The following is a 23,827-nucleotide window of genomic DNA, read 5'->3' as shown; positions in this document are numbered from 1 at the left end:
TTGATTCAATAAAAATTCTTAGTTGTAATATTGAAGAAACTGTAAAAGAAAACACAAATGAATGGCAGCAAATATTATTTTCAAAAAGTGGTTATGGGAGGGTAGATAAACTGTGAAAAAAGATTGGTCAGATTCTTGTTCTCAAAGTGGACAGCTCTCTCCTAAAGCAAAAGTTTAGTTAAAGTGCGATTCTTTTCATTCCATTTAATAATAAGAAACCTACATGAAAAAGGTTTTAAAATAATAAAACAGCCAGGCAACTTCATGCCCTTTTTTATTTTTATTTTTTTAGCTTTAAAAAAATCAATCAGAATTAGATAATAAGAATGAAAATGGTCAGTTATAGTATTAGTGTTTCTAATTAATGGATATTTTATCTTATTCTGTTTTTCTCAATAATTAGTGTATCTCATACATGCCAATTGGCAAGACAATACATGTCAATTGGCAAGATTTTTTTTTTCTAAGTAGTTTGTTTTATACAGCTGTCTGAAGCAAAAGTGGTGTCTGTATCCCTTGAAATGGATAAAATTGATTATCGTGCAGTTATGAAATTCTTTGTGAAAGAAGGTTTAATGCCAAAAGAAATTCACTCGAAGTTCATAAAAGTTTATGGGCACTCCTCTCCTTTGTTTTCGACAATTAAGAAATGGACTGCCGAATTTAAACATGGCCATACCAGCCTTGAAGATGATCCACATAAAGGATGTCCAAAAAGTGTAACAACACCAGAAATCATTGATCAAGTGCACGATATGGTATTGGATGAAGTCAGGCGAGTCAACGTGCATAAAATTGCTGAGACTATAGGCATTTCAAAAGAACGTGTAGGATATATTGATTCATATTGACCGCTTGGTGTCGCACTGATTAGATCGTCGGCTTGTCGAGAGCTCCTGAAAAGATTAGTAGTATTTTGTGTTAACATTAGATATTTTACTAGAATTTTAAGTGGTATTGTTTGCTTTTTGTTTCTTGGTGTGTCTGTGCAATTTTTGCATGTTTGCTGTTATTTTAATTATTATTTTTAAGAAAAGATAGCGTACACATGGCACCGATAAAGAAAAAAATGGCGGCCAGGTCGCCATGTTTGTTTAAGAGTTTTGATGTAAACGAATTTATGCAATGTGCTGTCTGTGAGATGTATGCCTTGCGAAGAGCGGTGGGAGTTTGGTTAGAAAGTGATAGTGGAGTTAATATGTGTAAAAAGTGTAAAGAGAATGAGGACTTCAATCGTGTTTCGTGTGTCGAGAGTGATATCGTTAACGATAGTCAGAATGTAGATAATGGCGGTGTGCTAGAGAATTGCGTGGTAGTGCCAGATAGGTGTGAGAGCGTCGCCGAAAGTGTAAATGAAGGTAGAAACACAGAAAGAATGGATGATTTGATCGATAATGAGAACGGTGAGATAAATGCGAGTAGCGAAATTGCCCGTTTGAATGGTGCGATACACAGAGCTAAAAGACAACTGGAGCGTATGGAAAAATGTGTGTTGAACGTACCGACAAATAACCAGCAGAAGTCTGTGACGGCAAATAATAGAATGTTCGTAAATGTCAATAAAATGAAGGAGCGAGTGCTGTATGGGGATTCGCTATTAAGAGGTGTGATAATTGAGAGTTTAACGAAGTCGTACCAGCCGGGTGCGAACATAAAGGACGTCAGCGAATCTATTCGACTGCAAAAACAGAGGGTGAAAGAGATGATAATCGTGGCAGAAACGAATGATTTGAAAGAGGACAAAATGGAAATGATAGAGGATGTGAGGGAGTTGTTTGAGGTAGCAAAAGAGAAGAGTGAGAGAGTTAGGATGGTGAGTATCTTACCGCGGTATGACAGCGAAGTGTTTAGAAGCAGGGCCATAATTGCCAATGACTTTATGCGTGGGTTATGCATGGAGAGTGGTGTGGAATTTGTGGATGTGTGGAATGAGTTCGATGGGCGAAAGGACTTATATAAGATGGATGGGTTACATTTGAATGGAGTTGGTGTACGGAGACTTGAAAAAGTGTTGATGAATGATGTGGAAGTGGATGTACAGACTCAGGGAAACTAGATTTATTAAGAGGGGGGGGGAGTAGATATGCAGACTTTAGGGGGGAAGTTAAGCGTATGAATGAGTATATTATGCCCGAGCGAGTACGACGGACAACAAATCAGAATGGGTAAGGCATCAAAGTAGGGATGGGACAAATGGGCTTCTGCGATTCATGTACACTAATGCCAGGAGTATTAAGAACAAGAAGGAAGAGTTTTTGGCCATGGTTGGCACTTCCAGGCCACAGGTTGTCGGTATTAGTGAAACATGGCTGACAGAAGATGATAAAGCAAGTGGGATTGAATGCGACGGGTATAGCGTGTTCAGGAGTGATAGGGTGAATAAAAGGGGGGGGGGGAGTGTTATTGATGATAGCTGATGAGCTTCAGCCAAGGGGTATAGAAGTTGAACTGCAGGATGGGGAAAAAAGCACATTTGAGGCTGTTTGGTGTGAGATTGAATCTAGCAGAACAAAATATACAATAGGGTGCTGCTATAGACCGGGTGATGGAATGGATGGTGGGGATAGTATGCATAAGCAAATAGAAGAAATGAGTGGAGGGAGGGTAATTATTATGGGTGATTTCAATTATGGTAACATTGACTGGAAAGAGGAGAGGGCACATGGGAGGAAGGAATTGGATTTTATGCGGTTATTAAGGGACAACTATCTATGGCAACATGTATTGGAAAATACCAGGGGGCAGAGAGTGCTGGACCTAGTAATTGCAACTGAGAATGTGGCTGTAACGAACATGACCATGTTGCCACCAATTGGTGAGAGTGACCATAAGGTCATGACTTGGGAGGTGGCTAAAGGAGTGGAATTTACAATTAAGACAGGGTACATGTGGAATTACCGGGCTGGTAAGTATGACAAGCTTAGGTGTGCTTGGCTCAATGCCATGGCATGTAAAACTGCAAGGGCTGGATGTTGATAGTGCATGGGAGGCGGTTAAGAAGTGTTTGCAGGAGGCAATGGTTGACCGTATACCAAGAGTCCGAATCGTGTGTCGAGCTGCAAAAAAATAAACAATTGTTGAGGGAATTTAAGGAGAAGGGTGACCATCAGGTACAGGAACAGTATAAAGCTCAGGCCAGGATGGTAACAAGGGTTGTAAGAAAAGCAAAAGCAGATTACGAAAGGAAATTGGCCACGCAGGCTAAAGAGAATCCCAAACAGTTTTTTCAATATGTTGCAAGTAAAAGGAAAAATGCTCATGGTAGAATGATCATAAAAAATGCTGAGGGTAGGAAGGTAACCGAATCAGTCGATATTGTGGAATTACTGAGCGAGCACTTTGCAAAAGTATATCATCAGGGTGGTGACTTTGCAGGAATGGAAGAACCAACAGCTTATACTGGAATTGTGATGAATGAAGTAGAGGTAACTAGTCTATTACAGAACCGAAATGTCAATACATCTGTGGGATTGGCTGGTATACCAGCTCGTGTCGTACGCGAAGTGGCCAAAGAATTGTCAGTGCCCTTGACCATTTTGTTTAATTTGAGCCTCAGGACTGGGTCAGTCCCAAGGGGGCGGAAAGAGGGGAAAATAGTTCCACTGCACAAAGGTGGTTCCAAGGCCGCTGTTGAAAATTACCGGCCAATCAGCATAACAGGAATCATTATCAAGGTCTTAGAGAAAATAGTCAAGAGGAAAATACAAGATTGGATAGAAGAAAATGGGATACTGTATCGGGGACAGCATGGTTTTGTGAAGGGTAGGTCATGCCTCAGTAACTTGCTCACGTATTATAACACAGTGACGACTGAACTGGATAAGGGTAATGGGTTTACAGTGATTCTACTGGACCTTGCTAAGGCCTTTGACAGGATACCACATGGAATTCTAATCAGTAAATTGCAGCATATGGAAATGGACATAGGGTTGGTGAGATGGATAGGAGGGTGGTTGATGGAGAGATATCAGAGAGTGGTTTACTCAGGAGTAGAGTCCACAAGACGGCCTGTGACTAGTGGTGTGCCACAAGGATCTGTTCTTGGACCACTGCTGTTTAATTTGTTCATAAATGATATAGGAAAGGATCTGAGAGGAACAGTTCATTTGTTTGCAGATGATGCGAAGTTGAGTAGGGCAATAGTGAATGCAGATGACGTCAAAATTTTGCAGGATGATTTGGATAGATTGGAGGTCTGGGCTAAGGAGAATGGATGTCAATTTAATGTGGCAAAATGTAAGGTTATGCATTTTGGAGTGAAAAGATTGGCGGCAGTTTACTGCATTGGTGGAACCGTGCCCCAGGAAATTGATGAGGCACGAGATTTAGGAGTGTTGGTGGATAAGGAATTGAAATTTAGGGGACACATTGCAAAAGTGGCCAAATCAGCTCATCAAATCACTTGGTTGCTGAAGAATACGTTGACAAGCAGGTTATTGTTCCTCTGTATCGAGCCTTGATAAGACCCCATCTCGACCACTGTGCTCAGATTTGGTCACTTAGGTTTCTTCTTGATGGGGAGGAGGTGGAGATAATCCAGAGGCAAGTGACCAAGATGATAGCAAGTCTGTGGAATGAACCGTATGAGAACAGGTTGAGGATTTGTGGGTTGCAAAAATTGGTTGATAGGCAGAGGAGGGGAGATATGATTGAGACATTCAAATTACTGAAGGGTTTCTATAAAATTAATTCAGAAGATATTTTTGAGAACAGGGCTGGTTGTGGGAGGACTAGGGGACATCCATGGAAACTGGGCAAAAGTGTGGTTAGTAAAGGTGTTAGAGCTGGGTTCTTTACTTTTAGAGTAGTGAATGAATGGAATGCGCTCCCTGAGTCTGTGGTGGATGCTGTGACAGTGAATGAGTTTAAGGCGAGGTATGATAGATACTGTATGAATGTCGAATAGTTGTGATGAATATGATTTGGGGCCTCCCTCGATGAGTCTAATGACTCCCTGGAGTTGCCCGTAGTAATAGTAATATTTTGCATGAAGAATTGCAAATGAAAAAAAAAAAAAAGCTTTGCGCAAGATGGGTGCAGCGCTTACTCACAGCAGATCAAAAATGCACATGCATGAAAATCTGTGAACAGTGCTTGGAGCGTTTTAATAAGAATGAAACTGATTTTGTGCATCGATTTATTACTATGGATGAGACTTGGATTCACCATTACACACCAGAATCCAAACAGCAGTCAAAATAGTGGACAGAAGCCAGTTGTTCAGCTCCAAAGAAGACAAAGTTGGTTCCATCGGCAGGAAAGGTTATGGCATCGGTCTTTTGAGATGCATTTTGTTCATTAATTATCTTGAAAAGGGTAAAACAATAACTGGGGAATATTATTCCAATCTTTTAACCAGACTAGACGAAAAAATTCATGAGAAAAGACCCGGTTTGCAGAAGAAAAAAAAATCATATTTCATCAGGACAATGCATCTACCTACAAAGGTGTTTTGGCAATGGGAAAATTAAGGGATCTGCACTATGAATTGATTGTTGGAACATCCACCCCATTCCCCAGATTTGGCTCCCTCTGATTTCTATCTCTTCCCAAAACTAAAAATCTCTTCCTCGCTTGTCAGCGTTTTTCTTCGAATCAAGAGGTGGTTGCAGCCGTAGAAGGGTATTTTGCATATCTTACTGAGAACCACTACAGGGATGGGATAATGGTGGTGCTGGAGCATCGCTGGAATAAATATATTAGTCTTAAGGGAGATTATGTTAAAAAATAAAAAATAATTTTGAATTTATAAATTTGTTTTTTCATTCTTAGGCCGAGAGCTTTTCAAACCGCCCTCGTATATACTTACAAAATTGTTATATTTGTTGATTAAACTAATAGTGGCACATATAGTCAATCTGGTTGATTGAGTGGTTAGTGTACTCACTTTCCAATCAGCGAGCTGGGGATTCGAATCCTGCCTTATGCATGGATGTTTGTGAATGTCTTTAGGTGAGAGATGAGTTTCATTTTCCAGTGTGAGACCATTTCCCCACTTATTGGAGACCTGATGTGGCTTGAAAAAGTTCATTTGGTCTCAAGAGTAGGGTTTCTTGATTATGTAAAAGATAAGTAAAATAAAACTTTAGTTTGTCCTCCCATGATACTAATGGAGGCTAAGTTTACAACTTAGTATCCATTACTGAAGTTTTTTAATGCATCAATAAGAAAGGGAGTAGAACACAATACCATCGTTTCACTAGAAATTAATAGAATACCTTCCATATGGCACATTGAAGCACTTATTACAAAGGCAGGACAGTGTTATTAATTTCTGTCAGTAAAGACGTTTTGTTTAAATTTGCATGCTTTCCATATCTTTCGGTGGAATTGCATATATGTAATAACTGTTACTTTATCAGATATATATGTGTGTGTGTGTGTGTGTGTGTTTCTTAAATTATAAGACTCATAGTTTTAATCTATTTAGGCTCAACAATATCATGATATACAACTGTGCTTCTGGTTGTGTTAATAAGATAACATGGGGAGATGTGGAACGATTAGCCATTCCCAATATACTTCGACATCCAAGTGAGGAAATCTTTAGGTATCCAAGTGGTAGTTTTAAAAGCAGCAGCCTATGGAATAAAGTGTGTGTCCTACTTCATCACCATCTTCCTGCTTATTTTTTTGACCTTATAGCTGTCCTAACAGGTCATAAGCCAAGGTAAGCAGCCAGTATTTTTTACTAAATATTTATTAGGAACATAATTAGAAAGCATTACTTTGGTTAATAGTAAATACTAGCATTATATGAATATTTAAGCATATTTATATAAATAAGTAAATTTTTAATAAACGAATAAATTACTAATTATATGAAGAGCCAAAGGCTTCATATAATTATATAAAGAATATTCATATGAAAGAATAAATTACTTTAAATATCAATTAACCAAATTTTTTTTCATGATAAAATAAAAACATTTGTTTAAAGAAATTCAAAAAAATACTTTAGAAAACCTTCACAATATTAACAAATTAATAAGATGCATATTTATAAATGCCACTTCTATAACTCAATTTTTCAAGCAAAATATGATTCACCTCTGATTTCAGTTCCACAATTGTCCAGTATGCATATGATTAGCCAACAGCAAGAAAAGGTAATAATCAGATGGTTAAATATCCATTAAATAATGAACATTTGTATAGGCTTTCCATCTAATGCTATGGATCTTATCCTGGATCAAATTGCACTTTGTGTTTTGCTTAGGAATCTGGTGAGTCAGTACTTGGGTGTTGAGTCACCAGTGCAAATATACAAGCTGTATAATTGTACTTTCAATAGATGCCGATGGATAATGACTTTCTATAATGGCATCCACATAATTTTTGTCCTAATATTTGCTTTGCAAAAAACCACCCAAATATCTTTCATCACCTTATAAATATTGACATTAATTAATTTTCTTCTTAATTCTTTTCATTGTGGACTCATTGCAGCTGTGCTGAGTAGCTCTTGTGATAAATCTGTCCAGATGATAAAGATCATAATGGATAATACAGTCCATGCTGTATTACATCAGTCTCACAGCAAAATCTTTCATTCATTTCATTCATTTTTCAAAATTTCATTCACAGGTTAGGGATATAACCTCTGAATGATTCACTGGATGAATATTAATGATGCAGTCATTTGGTTTAGCTATGCATGTTATTTTTCATTGTCAACAACATTCAAAAATGGTTGTTTCGACACAAAGGCAGCTGCAAGCAAATTGATAGTCACTGCAGTTTGTTAGATATGAGTTTATGTGAACCTGTTTGCTAAGTTCTTTAATGCATTCTCCTAGCAGATGCAAATGAATAGTTTTGATCGCTCACGTTGAATCATTCTGCAAATACATGGCATGTGGATCTGATTCACTGGCAGCCTTAGGTTCATATTTATCAATGGCAGGGTGTGTCATTTAAAATGAAGATATTACAAATTAACTTATGCGAAATTCCTTTGTAATATCGTGGTCTCGAGTTTTTGATTAACTGTTTTACTTCTAACCAGCTCGCAGATACATGAGTTAATATTAGGTTAAATACTATCTTGTATATAGCTAGTTTATTACCTTCACTAATTTCTCTCTTAATCCATATAAATTTATTTACTTGACTTCCCATGAACCAACTTTTCTCATTCTATTATCTATTTCCATATTTAATTTTCCATATTCATTGGCTTGTGTGTAAATAGCTGAAATATTTTACTTGTACAAGCTATTCAGGATGCATATGATTTTTTTTTTTTTTTTGATTTTTTTTTATTGCTGATTTTCATGCCAAATTTGTTATGGCAGTTATTCAATTTTAGTTAAGGAATTATGCAGACTGGATTTATTTAGGGATATAACCTCTGCATAAAGGAAAATTCAGATTATCTCCAGTTTTGATGTTCAGATTTATTGCCACTTTCTTTCAAAATGGGAATTATATAGGGAACTATATATTTGCACAAACCATTTTCCTGTATTTCCTTCAGTTCCAATTGCTGTTGACAACTTTAAGTATAACTACGTATTACTTAATGTTCTGTTTCATCATATGACTGTATCTTTCTGCACATCTTTTCTCCTAGAACCTTGTTATATGCCTTTTCCAAATCTAAAAAATCTTACAGGTCTTCATTAATTAATGTCTGTCCTTTTTAAGTTATTTATGAATATATTACACAATGCTCTTATGCACCTTGTTCTTAGACTATGCTGAACACTACTTCTTGGCATTTCTGAAATCCAAATGAATCACTTCGTAGCCTTTATCTTGGTCCATAATTCATTTTTCTCTAACAATACCATGCTGCACCATACTAAACACGTGATCCATATCAAGTAGGGTGATCAAAATTAAAGTATCCCTGTTTAAGGCCTTTTGGATCCCCCATCCAGTGATCCAAATGCTGCAAAACTTTGCAAGAATACATTGCTCATCATGCAGAGGTGAGATATGAGAAGAAGAAGAAAAAATGTGGTTCCTGCACTGCACTACACATGCTGTATCAAGACACATGGATGTGCCTTACACATCTAGCTGGAAAATTCTACAGAAATTTCTGCATTTCTATCCATTCAAGATAATTCCTGAAACAGGGGCTGCACTAACAGGACTTGGAAAGTCTGCTGGCATTTACTTTAACATTACTTGCTTGAGTGGAGTTCAGGACTGTGTGGCAGTGGATGATTTTATGAGGTGATGAGGCTCATTTTCACCAGAATGGAACTGCGAATACCCACAACTGCTAGGTATAGGCTATGCAAAATCCACATCCAACAATTCCCTTTTCATTCACTCAAAGTTACTGTCTAGTGTGGGTATACAGCTTCATTTATCATTGCACCATTCTTCTTTAAGGAAATTTGCCAGTTGGGTCCTGTGACCTGCTCAGTTACTGCTAAAAGATATCGTGATTTGATAAACAGTTTTGTTTTATCATGTCAAGATATCTTTTAGCAGTTACAGTACTGCCTGTGCATGGATTCAGTCATTTTCATGCAGGATTGGATTTCTCAACGCATGGCTGATTTGTAGGAGGAGGTTCTTTAAGAACATTTTGTGGAAGCCAGATATCACTTAGCTGGTTGCACATTGCATTCCCACAAAGTTTTGCAGCATTTGTATCACTGGTGATGCTTCACAAGGCCTTAAACAAGGATACTTTAATTTTGATCAAAGTATATACCCTGTATAATTTGCAAATAATTTTTCCCAATGGCTTGTCTGTGACTAATAAACCTAACTTGCTGATCTGGTTTGCCCGTGCTATGGAGGTGAAATCGTATAGCAGGAATGAATATTTTTGAATATCCTTAGATGATAGATGATTTTTGTTGCCCTGTGTAAACCACCTTGATTATTTGGAAGCGTGAAATGACTTGAAAAAGTTCCGTTAATTATTTTGGAATACATTGGATTTTTGAATTACCTAACCCTCATCTCACCCTATAAATGCATGATAGGTACAACCTTCATGGATAGGATTCACACACACACACAGAGAAAAAAGCCCTTTTTTTAATTTAATTCTTTATATTCAATGATGTCCTGTCCTTACAAGATGAGTTACTTTTCTAATTTCTATTTAGGTTTATTTATTAAAAGCATCAACAATTTATCAAATATAATCAATAAAGGATTGATTAACCTTGCATTTAAAATACCAACAATTCCTTCTTATTTCCCAAATAGCAATTCATTCTTTTACTCAATGAGTGTTTCCATATACACTTACAAAATACTAGTGAAATTCTTCTGCAACTCCACCTGGATCATTCAAAATTTGTATTTCATCATCATCAAATTCCTGACATGTACCCTCAAGGGTAGTACAGAAGATGATAGTATTATATGAAAAATTTACATTATTACTAACTTCCTATCTACAATTTTCCTCCAAATCAGTCTGTTACTTGTCAAGACTCCAATATTATCATTATCAGATCTTATATTTCTATTGTCTAAGGCACATTGTACCATATCAATCCACCTATATCTTGGTCTTCCTCTGGGTCGTTTTCCTGCCAACCTGGCAGAGAACACTTGTTTTGCTAATCTTTCCTCTCCCATTCTATTTAAGTGACCATACCATCTGAGATTAGCTCTGCTAACGCATTCCTGGATGCTGACAATGTCAAGTTCTTTCCTAATATCCTCATTTTTAATATGATATTGCCATTGATGCCATCTGTTCACGCCTCTAATCTTTCTCAGGACTCTCATATCTGCGGTCTCTAGTCTTTGGTCAAGTGTTTTACTTCTGACCCAGCTCTCAGATCCATAAGTTAAAATTGGTTTGAACACAGTCTTGTATACAGCTAATTTAGTGTTCCGACTAATTTCTTTCTTATTCCATATGAATTTATTCAATTGACTTCCCACGATACCAGCTTTGCTGATTCTGTTGTCTATTTCTATGTTTAGTTTACCATCTTCAGTAAAAATTGTGCCTAAGTAGCTGAAATGTTTTACTTGTTCCACAGGTTCTCCATTCACAACACAGTTGACATTTTCAATGATTCTGCCTATTTTCATTGTCTTTGTTTTTTTATTGCTGACCTTCATACCATATCTATTACAACAGCTATTCTATTTAGTCAGAGAATCTTGCAGACTTGTAGCAGATTTATTTAGAAGTATAACATCATCCGCATAAAGCAAAGAGCTGACATTAACATCTCCAATTTTGATATCAGGTTTAATACCACATTCCTTCATAATGTGATCCATATAGATAATGAATAACAGAGGGGATAATGTACATCCTTGTCTCACACCAGATTTAACATTAAACCATCTTCCTGTACTTCCTTCAATTCTAACTGCTGACTCACAACTCAAATAAAGACTAAGTATTGCTTGATATAATGCCCCATTGACACCATGTAACTGCAGCGTGTTGAATAGCTTCTCTCTTGGCACCTTGTCATATGCCTTTTCCAAATCGACAAAACTTAAATACAGATCTTTGTTATATTCCCATGCTTTCTCGACTATTTGTCGTAAAGTGAAGATCTGATCCTGACAGCCTCCATTTGGCCTAAATCCAGCTTGTTCTTCACCAAGCTTTTCTTCCACAATTCTTCTCAACCGTTTCTCAAGTATACTTGCATAGATCTTGCCAGGAACACTCAGTAGGGAAATACCTCTGTAATTCTCACATTCAGTTTTATTTCCCTTTTTATATATGGGTACTATGAGAGCTCTACTCCAATCATCGGGAATTCGTCCCTCTGTCCAGGCTTTCTGAACTATGCAGTGCAGCCACTGTAAGACTCTTATACCACCATACTTCAGCATTTCTGGTCGAATATCATCTACTCCTGCTGCCTTTCCACATTTCAAGCCTTTGATGGCTTTTTCTACTTCAAGTATGGATATGTATTCCTGACTGCATGCCTGGTCAGTGTTTTTTATCACTGTGGTATCATCACTGCTTGTTTCATTTAGCAGTTTTTCAAAGTAATTACTCCATACTTCAAGGATATCTTTTTCTCCTGTTTTCATTTCACCTTTATCATCTCTAATTCCTTTTACAGCACTCTTTCCTCCATTCCTAAGCTTCTTCAACAACCTCCAGAATATTTTGCCACCTTCTTGATATTTATTTTCTATATTCTTGCCAAAGTCCTCCCATGACTTTTGTTTAGCTAGTTTTACACACTGTTTAGCTTTCTTACATTTGTCTCTGTATTCTGTAAGAGTAAAAGCTGACTTATTTGCCAGGAACTTTTGATATGCTTTCTTCTTTTCCTTCACTGCCTCTTTAACTTCCTGTGTCCACCAGGGAGTTCTGATTTTTTTATCTTTGCACACAACCTCACCACATGCCTCTCTGGCAGAATCAATCAATGTTTCCTTCAGAGTTTGCCACTGAATCTCCAAGGTTTGATTCCTGTTCTCAAACTCTTTCATTTTCTTTTCAATAATATTTCTGTATTTTAGTCTACAGTTTACATCTGAGAGCTGCTCAACTTTTATTCGCTTTAAAACTTTCTTACATGTTATTCTTTTCAATATGAAATTCAATTTTATCCTGCTCAAGAATAATTGTGATCACTTCCAATTTCAAATCCTCTGTACACTCTGGTGTCCTGCACCAGGGAGAAAACATCACTATCAACAATAACATAGTCAATGAGACTTTTCTTATTCCTAGCCTCTTCTCTCCATGTGAATTTGTGCACATTTTTATGTTGGAACATGGTGTTAGTAATAACCAGTCCATGTCCTGAGCAGAAATCCAACAGATATTTGCCATTATTATTAGCTTTGCTCTTTTCTCCAAATTTTCCCAAAATATTTTTGTATGTCTCACAATCATTTCCTACTCTACTATTTAGATCCCCAACAAGGACCAACTTTTCCTTTTTCATTGTGTCAGTTGCTTTTTCTAAAGCCTCAAAAAATTCCTCCACTTCTACCTTAGTAGAACCTTCTGTGGGACCATAGGCACAAATAAGTCTCATTGTCCAGTTCCCCATTCTCATATTTGCCCACATTACTCTACTTGAGACTGACTGCCATTCAAGAAGATTAGCCTCGTATTTTGTGTTGAATACTATGGCTACTCCTTCTTTTCCTTGATTGTTATTGCCTGAATATAACATTTTGTATTTATTGCTCAGAAAGATCTCACCAGTTTTGGTCTTTTTTGTTTCAGTCACCCCTATTATGTCGATCTGGTACTTATTTTATACCTCCATACTTCAGCATTTCTGGTCGAATATCATCTACTGCTGCTGCCTTTCCACATTTCAAGCCTTTGATGGCTTTTTTTACTTCAAATATGGATATGTATTCCTGACTGTATGCCTGTTGAGTGTTTTTTACCACTGTGCTATCACTGCTTGTTTCATTTAGCAATTTTTCGAAATAATTACTCCATACTTCAAGGATATCTTTTTCTCCCATTTTCATGTCACCTTTATCATCTCTAACTCCTTTTACAGCACTCTTTTCTCCATTTCTAAGCTTCTTCAACAACCTCCAGAATATCTTACCACCTTCTTGATATTTATTTTCTATGTTCTTGCCAAAGTCCTCCCATGACTTTTGTTTAGCTAGTTTTACACACTGTTTAGCTTCTTACATTTGTCTCTGTATTCTCTAAGAGCACAAGCTGAGTTATTTGCCAGGAACTTTTGATATGCTTTCTTCTTTTCCTTCACTGCCTCTTTAACTTCCTATGTCCACCATGGTGTTCTGATTTTTCTATCTTTGCAGACAACCTCACCACATGCTTCTCTGGCTGAATTAATCAGGGTTTTCTTCAAGGTTTGTTCCTGTTCTTGAACTCTTTCATTTTTTCTTCAATAAGCTCAAATAAAATTTGTATTTTTAATTTTTTATTTGACATCTAATAGAGGCAAATTATCATATAATCTTAAGCCCCAGTTTTAAATAAGTTGTTTCTGTTACAATGACTATGCACGCCCTAGAATTTGACGTTTGCAAGAAGGCTTGAAATGGGATTAGGAAAAATTATTAAAGAAATCTTGGGGGAGGAGAGAAGTTTGTCAGAATCAGATTTTTAGTTTTAAGAAAATAGTTGAGAAATCATGCGTAATAAGGATCTGCAATTAATTCCACATTCTTATAATTTCACAAGCTTATCCATAAGTAACTAATCAACAGTTAGGATCTATAAAAAGATGGATTTCATTATCACCGTAAGTTTTCTAATATGTGCCTACAAGGGATGTTCAGGTTACTCTGACAGCACTACATGATTAAATTTACATTATTAATCTTCCATCCACAATTTTCCTCCAGTTTAGTCTATTACTTGTGAGCACTCCAATATTGTCATATCTAACATTTCTTTCTGGGTGCTTAAGAATCAGAGCTGTATAACTGAGAGGAGACCTCCACATAGCCTTGAAAGGAATTCATAGAACCGACCAGAGCTTCTGATTTAATGTCCAATCCTCACCTTCTCATGGAGGTGAGGATTGGACATTAGACACCCTATTAGGTATCTACCTGGATACTGAATGAATGAGGATGGGCTAGGAATTTGGGATTTAGCCACCCAATTTGTTTTCTTATTGGCTTAAACTATAATATAAAATGATGGTGCAGTATGACAGGATTTCATGCCAATTGGGACGTCGCTTGGTTAAACAAGATCCCTGTTATTTTTGCCACTGAACCAGGGCAAACAGCGAAAAGTTGGCTATTGGAAAAAATTCTAAAACACAACCCAATCAACATCACCAGAGTTGAAGATCGGTACAATCATCATAAGAAGCCTGAATGGCAAACAAATGGAAATAGCTGAGGAATTGGATAAGTACCAGATCAACATAACAGGGATAACTGAAACAAAAAAAAAAGACAAAAAATAGTGAGATCTTTCTGAGCAATAAATACAAAATGTTATATTTAGGCAATGACAATCAAGGAAAAGGAGTAGCCATAGTATTCAACACTAAATATACAAGGCTAATCTTGAATGGCAGACAAGTTCAAGTAGAGTGATGTGGACGAATATCAGAAAGGGAAACTGGACAATGAGACTTATTTGCGCCTATGGTCCCACAGAAGGTTCTGCTAAGATAGAAGTGTAGACATTTTTTGAGGCTTTAGAGAAAGCAACTGACAATGAGAAATGAAAAGTCGGTCCTTGTTGGGGATATACAAAAATATTTTGAGAAAATATGGAGAAAAGACCAAAGCTAATATTGGCAAATACCTGTTGGATTTCTGCTCAGGATATGAACTGGTTATTACTAACACCATGTTCCAACATAAAAATGTGCACAAATTCACATGGAGAAAAGAGGCAAGAAATAGGAAGTGTCTCATTGACTATGTTATTGTGGATAATGATGTTTTCTCCCTGGTGCAGGACACTAGAGTGTACAGAGGATTTGAAATTGGAAGTGATCACCATTTAGTCTTTAGCAGTATAAAATTGAATTTCATATTGAAAAGAATAACATGTAAGAAAGTTTTAAAGTGAATAAAAGATGAGCAACTCTCAGATGTGAACTGCAGACTAAAATACACAAACATTATTCAAGAAATGAAGGAGTTTGATAACAGGAACCAAACCTTGGAGATTCCCTGAAAGCCCTGAAGAAAACATTGATTGTTTCAGCCAGAGAGGCATGTGGTGAGATTTTCTTCAAGGATAGAGAAATCAGAACTCCATGGTGAACACAGGAAGTTAAGAGGCAGTGAAGGAAAAGAAGAGAGCATATCAAAAGTTCTGTCAAATAAGTTAGCTTGTGCTCTTAGAGAATACAAAGACAAATGTAAGAAAGCTAAACAGTTTGTAAAACTGGCTAAACAAAAGTCATGGGAGGACTTTGGCAAGAACATAGAAAATAAATATCAAGAAGGTGGCAAGATATTCTGGAAGATGTTGAAGAAGCTCGGAAATGGAGGAAAGAGTGCTGTAAAAGGAATTAGAGATGATAAAGGGGACGTGAAAACTGGACAAAAAGATATCCTTGAAGCATTGAGTAATTACTTCGAAAAATTGCTGAATGAAACAATCAGTGACAGCACAGTGGTAAAAAAAAAAAAAAAAAACACTGACCAGGCATGCAATCAGGAATACATATCCATACTTGAAGTAAAAAAAAACCTGAAATGCAGAAATGCAGCTGGAGTAGATAACATTTGACCAGAACTGCTAAAGTAGGGAGGTATAAAAGTCTTACAGTGGCTGCACTGCATAGTTCAGAAGGCCTGGCGTGCAGGATGAATTCCAGATGATTTGAGAAGAACTCTCATCCATATATAAAAAGGGAAATAAAAATGAATGTGAGAATTACAGAGGTATTGCCCTACTGAAAGTTCCTGGTAAGATTTATATCTTTACTTGAGAAACAGTTGTGAAGAATTGTGGAAGGGAAGCTTGTTGAAGAATAAACTAGATTCAGGCCATATAGAGGCTGTCAGGATCAGATTTTTACTTTATGACAAATAGTTGAGAAATCATAGGAATAAAACAAAGATCTGTATTTAAGTTTTGTTGATCTGTAAAAGGCATATGACAAGGTGCCAAGAGAGAAGCTATTCAAAATGCTACAGTTGTATGGTGTCAGTGGGGTATTATATCTAACAATACTTGGTCTTTATTTGAGTTGCAAGTCATCAGTTAGAATTTTTACTTTGACAAATAGTTGAGAAATCATAGGAATAAAACAAAGATCTGTATTTAAGTTTTGTTGATCTGTAAAAGGCATATGACAAGGTGCCAAGAGAGAAGCTATTCAAAATGCTACAGCTGTATGGTGTCAGTGGGGTATTATATCTAACAATACTTCGTCTTTATTTGAGTTGCAAGTCATCAGTTAGAATTGAAGGAAGTACAGGAAGATGGTTTAATGTTAAATCTGATGTCAGACAAGGATGTACTTTATCCTTTCTGTTATCCATTATCTATATGGATCGCATTATGAAAGAAAATGGTATTAAACCTGATATCAAAATTGGGCTTGTTAATGTCAGTTCTTTGCTTTATGTGGATGATGTTATACTTCTAAATAAATCTGCTACAAGTCTGCAAGATTCCCTGACTGAATTGAATAACTGTTGTGATACGTGTGTAGAGGCTTAAGTGCTGTGAGGACATCATGTTGGAGGCTTAATGGATTTTTTACAACACTCAAAAAGAATTAAAATAGAATTTAATACTTTCTGTATTTCGTCCTAGTCACTAGGACATCTACGGGGATTACAAAAACAATTAATGTAACATGCACACACAAATCTTACAATACTAAGCCCAACCACGTGGGTGACACTGAAGTCCTATCTAGGTGGAGCGCCCTCTAAGGGCAGTAGTAGGTGGCCTGGAATGTAAGGTGGGACCTCTGGTGATGAGTGTTTCCCAAATCTTTGGAAGCTTAATGCAACCATATTTATTAAGATTTGGTTGGTTTCTGAGAGCTGCTGCTGCTTCTAAGAAAAGTCTCTCTTTCTTGAATTTGCTGTGGTGGAGCATGGTGGTTTTCTTCCATGATACTCTGTGGGTGGTTTCCAAAACATGGTCAGCCAAGCCTTGAATGACCATAGTTGTGTTTACAGATGTAAGACTTTTAGTGTATTTTTGTAGTGTATTTTAAAAGACTTTTACTGTTGTAATAGATTTGGTATGAAGGTCAGCAATAACAAGATAAAGACAATTAAAATAGGCAGAAGCATTGAAAATATCAATTACGTTGTGAATGGAGAACCTATAGAACAAGTAAAATATTTCAGCTACTTTGGCACAATTTTTAGTGAAGTTGATAAATTAAATATGGAAATAGACAATAGAATTAACAAAGCTGGTACAATATGAAGTCAGTTGAATAAATTTATATGGAATAAGAGAGAAATTAGTTAAAACACTAAATTAGCTTTATACAAGACAGTGTTCAAACCAATTTTAACTTATGGATCTGAGAGCTGGGTTAGAAGTAAAACACTTGACCAAAGACTAGAGACTGCAGATATGAGGGTCCTGATCAAGATTAGGGGCATGAACAGATTTCATCAATGGCAATATCGTATCATAAATGAGGATGTTAGGAAAGAGCTTGACTTTGTTAGCATCCAGGAATGTGTTAACAGAGCTAATCTCAGGTGGTATGGTCACTTAAATAGAATGGGAGAGGAAAGATTAGCAAAACAAGTGTTCTCTGCCAGGTTGGCAGGAAAAAAAAAAAGACTAAGATGAAGACCAAGATATAGGTGGATTGATATGGTAAAAAATGCCTTAGAAGATAGAAATATAAGATCTGATAATGTTGGAATCTTGACAGATAACCGATTGATTTGGAGGAGAATTGTAAGATAGGAAGTTAGTAATGATGTAAATTTTTCATGTAGTATTATCATATCCTGTAATACCCTTTTAAGGTACATGTCAGGAATTTGATGATGGTGAACATTTCTTTCTTCTATGGCAGTTCAGATCAAGGTCTGAACTTCTTTGGTCAATCCATCTTGACATCAAACACCTGTTATGTTATCCTTACCCATTCTGTTTGTGGTCATATCACCTTACATTAGCTCTGCTTAGACATTCTTGAATGCTAATAATGTTAACTTCCTTTCTAATATCTTCATTTTTAATATGATTGTGGCATTGATTTAAACACTGTCTTGTACAGTTCTAGTATGGTTTTGACTAATTTCTCTCTTATTCCATATAAATTTATTCAGCTGGCTACCTACCATACCAAAATTTGCTTATTCCTTTTTCTATTTGCAGATTTAACCTGCTATCTTCACTAAAAACTGTGGCTGTGCCTAAATAGCAATATTTAGAAACAGGCTGAAATATTTTTTGCTGTATAGGATATCCTCATTCAGAAAGCAGCTGAAGTTTTCTATGTTCCTGTCTTATTTTCAAACTTTATTTTTATTTTCATTTTATTGCTGATCATGTAAAATTTGTTACAACTGTTATTCAATTTAGTTAGAGAATCCTGGAGACTTGTACTAGTTTTTAAGAGTACACCATCAACTGCATAAAGCAAAGAGCTAATTTTGACATTTCCAATTCTGTTATCAGGCTTAATGCCACTTTCTTTCATAATGTGAACCATATAGATGATGATGAATAAGAGTGTAGATAATGGGTATCCTTGTCTTACTGCTCATTTTACATCAAATCATCTTCCTATACTTCCTTCAATTCTAACTGCTGACTGAGCAATATAGATATGTATTGCTCTTTGTAATATTCCATTCAACCAACATAACTGTAGTGTTTTGAAGAGCTTTTCTTCGTGCACCTTGTCATATGCCTTTCCAGATCTACAAACCTTAAGTTCAAATCTTTGTCATATTCTCACGATTTCTGAATTGTTTGTCTTAGAGTTTTGTTTCAAATAGAATGAAAATATCTATTTGGCCAAACCCAGCGTGTTCTTCAAGTTTCTCTTCCACAGTCTTTCTCAACGTCTTTTCAATTAGTAGTAGTATTATTAGTCCATAGAGTCCAAAGACTCAAATAGGAGGTCCCTTTGTTATACATACACAGCTCATCATACTGTACCTTAAACACATTAAAATTCTCTGCAGACACCACATTCTCAGGCAAAGCATTCAGAACTCTGCATGCAAAAAATCTGCTTCTCATTTCCTTGTTCACACCCTCCTTATGTAGCTTCCAGGGATGACCTCTTGTTCTCCCCTAATCTCCCAGCATTTTATGAAAAACTTCAACATTGATCCTATAACCCTTTACATACTTGTCTATCATATCACCCCTCTTCCTCCTATCCACTAGAGCAGGGGTTGCCAAACTTCTTTGACCGTCAACCCCCTTTTTGTCCCCTCTATTTTACTATTACGTAATTATAATAGGACAAGCAAAAATGCTTATGTGAGTTTTTAGATTGTTTATTTTATAGTTACAGAGTTTCTTGTATGTATAATATAGTATATATTATTATATTACTTTTAGTACTACTATTACTATCACTAGTAATACCAGTGATATTAATAAACTACTAGTATTACTACCAGCCCTGCTCAACTCTTCAACATAGAGAAGTTTAGTTCATGAATGGATAACGATTGAATTATAATATGTATGTTGATGAATTTTAGAATATTAATGCTCGCTTGTATGTCGATGCGCAAAAATGAGACTGGGATCAACACGTGTGTGGTGCTTATTTACTTGTACTTACACGTATTCAATCTCGCTCCCACCGCTCTGGCAGGGCGGGAACCACTAACATTCGTGTATTGGTAAATACGTCATTCTGGCCTACTTGATTGGCCTCTGTAACTATTTTCATGACCTTGCTCCATCTTACAGGTCCTATTCATGTCACTGTTCCCACAATTCACTCTTAATTGCGTTGTCATTCAGGATGGAGGTAATCCAAGTAACCGAATTAAATATTATCCGTACAATGATGTCTTATATTTTTCTATCGACCCCTGGTGGTCAATATCGACCACTTTGGCAACCACTGCACTAGTCTGTAAATTGCATCTTAATCTTTCCTCATATTCAACATTCCAGAGGTCAGAGGTGACTGACTACCTTAGTCATCTCTAGATGCTTTCCAACATCTCTTTGTCCTCTTGAAAACTAGGAATCAAATCTGTGCATAGTCCTTGTGTTACCTAATCAGAGCCTTATACAATGGACAAGAATCTCCTTACTTCTACAAATATTCTCTGCATCATTCCCAGAATTTGTTTTGTTGTCCTCACAACAATGTGAAGCAATGTATCCTCTAAATTTTAGATTGTTAAGCACCATCACCCAATGATCTCTTATTTCCTCCACCTCCAACAATATATCCCCACCAAGCATAAATTCTACATCCCATCTTTGTTTTCCAAATTTTAAAACCTTGCACTTTGCAACAATGAACTGTCATCCCCACTCCTGTACCCATTCACTGAGTCTACTCAAGTCTTATTTTGTAAGGCCACAACATCTACTCTACTCCTCATAGTTCTTATCAATTTTGCATATCTGCAAACAACTGAATATCCCCATCTAAATCTTCCCCCAATATCGTTAACACACAGGTTAAACAGCAATGGCCTTAAAACAGATCCCTGAGGCACACCACTAGTGACTTTCCTCTTCTGAGCTGTTGCTTTCCCATACACAACTTACTAATACCTATCAGTTAGCCAATCTAATGCACTAGTCTAATATCCAACCTCCATCCACTATAATTTGAGTCAATGTATGTGGTAATTATCAAAAGCATTTGCACTGTGTGATCATCTCTTTTGTGTAATCATCTACTTATTACAATAAGGTGACTGCAATAAGTAAGTATATTACTAAAACATGACTTTCCTTTATCAAATCCATGCTGTCTATCAAAGATAATACCATTGTTGTCAACTCAATTCCTGATCCTAGTTCTCACCAGCCTCTCTAATACTAACCGAAACAACAACATAGGCCTATAAAACGATGCTTGAGTTTTGTCACCTCCTTTATGAAGCAGCACAATCTTGCCTTCCTTCCACTCCTTTGGAACTTGACCCAGTGCAAGACTCATATTAAACAAATATGTTAAGACAGATGCCAATTCCTTGGCACATTCCTTCAAAATATATGGTGATACATTATCAAGTCCCACAGCTTTATTAACATCAAGTTTGCTCGATTCCCCATATACCTCTTGCTCATTTACAGTCTCTCCTCCTCATCAGTTTGCTCTTAAATTCACAAGAACGAAAGACCTTTATGATTTGTTCATTACATATCTCAATTATATCTTCTCAAGCAGTTGTTTTTATACCATTTTCTCCAATGTCATCCTTCCATAATCTTTTTTTTTTTTTATATATATATCAAAAGAAATCCCTAGGAATCTTTTTGGCTTCATTAGCTAACTGTTGCTCTTACTTCGCATACAGGTCTTTCGTTACCTTTTTCAAACCGATATCATTCATTTTCATCATTTTCACTCTTCCATACATATCTCGAATTCTCTTAATTTCACTCTGCATCCATTTTGCTCTCATTCACTCTCTCTCAATTTTATTGCCAGCCATACATGCTTGTTTGCTGTCAGTGCTGCTCACAACATTACTTGCACTGTTTTTCAACTTCGACTATATTTGTATTGCTTTCGTCTTTCTTACCATCAATTGTTAAGTTCATCAGATCACTCGTTCACTTTTCAAAACTTTTGTACCATTTTTTCGGTATACTCTTTTACACTGTACCATTTTTCTATCAGACAAGCACTCATCCTCCTCATGGCATTTTGCTACTAACACTTTGTTACCAATATGTTACCACTCCTCAAGTAACATATCATTCAGATCATACTTCGCACACAATCTCCTTCCATCCACCTTAAATATCCCCATAATTTATCTACATGGTCAAATGAATACATATAGCTCACCTCACATTTCACAAAACGACTGAAATCAAAATTAAATTCCTGCAAAGCCAAAGCTGCCACCATCTTTCCTTTTACCAATTACAATACTAAGCTCTAAGTTTAATGATTTCGTAAACAAACAAGCCCACACGAGAAACACTGCAGGCATGCTTGCATAGATCTTACTGTGAACACTTAGTAGAGAAATCCTGTAATTCTCACATTCAGCTTTATTCCTTTTATAGTTGGGTACTATGAGAGTTCTACTCCAATCATCGGGAATTCAACTTTCTATCCAGGTCCTCTGAATTACGCAATGTAGCCATTGCAAAACTTTTATATACTTTCATACTTTTATTTCTGGTTGAATATTATGGGTTTTTTTCCTACCTCAAGTATTGATACGTACTCCTCTTTGCATTCTTCTTAAAAATTGTGTAGTACGGTTCTGTCACAGCTTGGTTTGTTTAAGTCTTTCAAAATAATCATTGTTAAATGAATGTTACGTCGTTGTTTTCTTAAATATTTTACCTCTATTGTTCTCCTTGTGCCTACTGAGATCTAGCTTCTAAACTGACTTTCTGGGGCCATTTCTCTCTTCGAGCTCTGACGAAATTTATTTGTTTATGCTGCGCCAGTCAGAACTCTAGGATAAAAATTCTAATCCGAAGAAACTTTCCCAGAATTCAGGTAATACCTTATATAGATTAAGTAGTTAAGTAGAATGAGTTCTCAGGATATAGTCATGGCCTTGACAATCTTAAATTCCCCTTTTTTTCTCTAGACATAGGTTCGATATTTTTGTGAGTGGTAAAATTCAATCTGTTACTCAGACAAACTCAGATATACATGGGAAAACATATTTATTATTTATCTAAGAACATTACAATTTAAACAACACATATAATCAAACAAATCAAAGTTAATGCTAAAATACAAGTAAAGCAGGATAATAATAATCAAACAGACAGGCTATTCAAACACACTCATGAGAATCTTATGTTCATCTATATCACAAACATGAATGTCGGTATTAAAGTAAATTACTGCTATTAACGACCCATACACATTAAACTTGGTCTAGACAACTTATGAAGGTAGACTACCAGTCTAATTCGATTAACATAACACAGGAAACTGTCTCAAAATCTCTCCCTCTTCTTTTCTAAACTCTGTCCATTTTACACCTTCGTCACAAATAGATAACACAAAAAAGGGAAGATTTGTACATTAACACCCTGTTAGAAGTTTTCTCGATCCTTCCGTCTGTTCTTTGTTATAGATTGTCCCTCTGTATGATGGATTGCCGCCATGTTCTCATCAGATAGATCCACACGATGGTCTAAAACTCAAACACTGCCGTCATCTCGTGCTATATTTTCTTCGATTCACGTCGCTCAGCAATGGGAAACACTCTGCCGCTTTGCCGTCTTCACACGTCTTGTCGGATATGTCAGGCATGCTGATCCGCTCAGGAACTTCGAGCAGGAGACCCATGGGGACCAGGA

General features: G+C 36.4%; 1 protein-coding gene across 4 annotated transcripts in view; it reads left to right on the top strand.

Moving 5' to 3' along the window:
- LOC150105891 (putative fatty acyl-CoA reductase CG5065) overlaps positions 1–23,827 on the top strand; it is a 337,145-nt gene that overhangs the window by 275,973 nt on the left and 37,345 nt on the right. For all 4 annotated transcript variants that reach the window (XM_090394385.1, XM_090394387.1, XM_090394386.1 and 1 more), the window contains one exon: positions 6,431–6,670. In XM_090394385.1, the coding sequence (XP_090250511.1) occupies positions 6,431–6,670 (240 nt within the window). The remainder of the gene's footprint in view (positions 1–6,430; positions 6,671–23,827) is intronic.

Source organism: Typopeltis vanoorti, chromosome 6, assembly GCF_054136105.1.
Source record: "Typopeltis vanoorti isolate ZY-2024b chromosome 6, IOZ_Tvanoo_1.0, whole genome shotgun sequence".
NCBI classification, from domain to species: Eukaryota; Metazoa; Arthropoda; class Arachnida; order Uropygi; family Thelyphonidae; genus Typopeltis; species Typopeltis vanoorti.
This window is presented reverse-complemented; position numbering and strand designations above follow the sequence as displayed.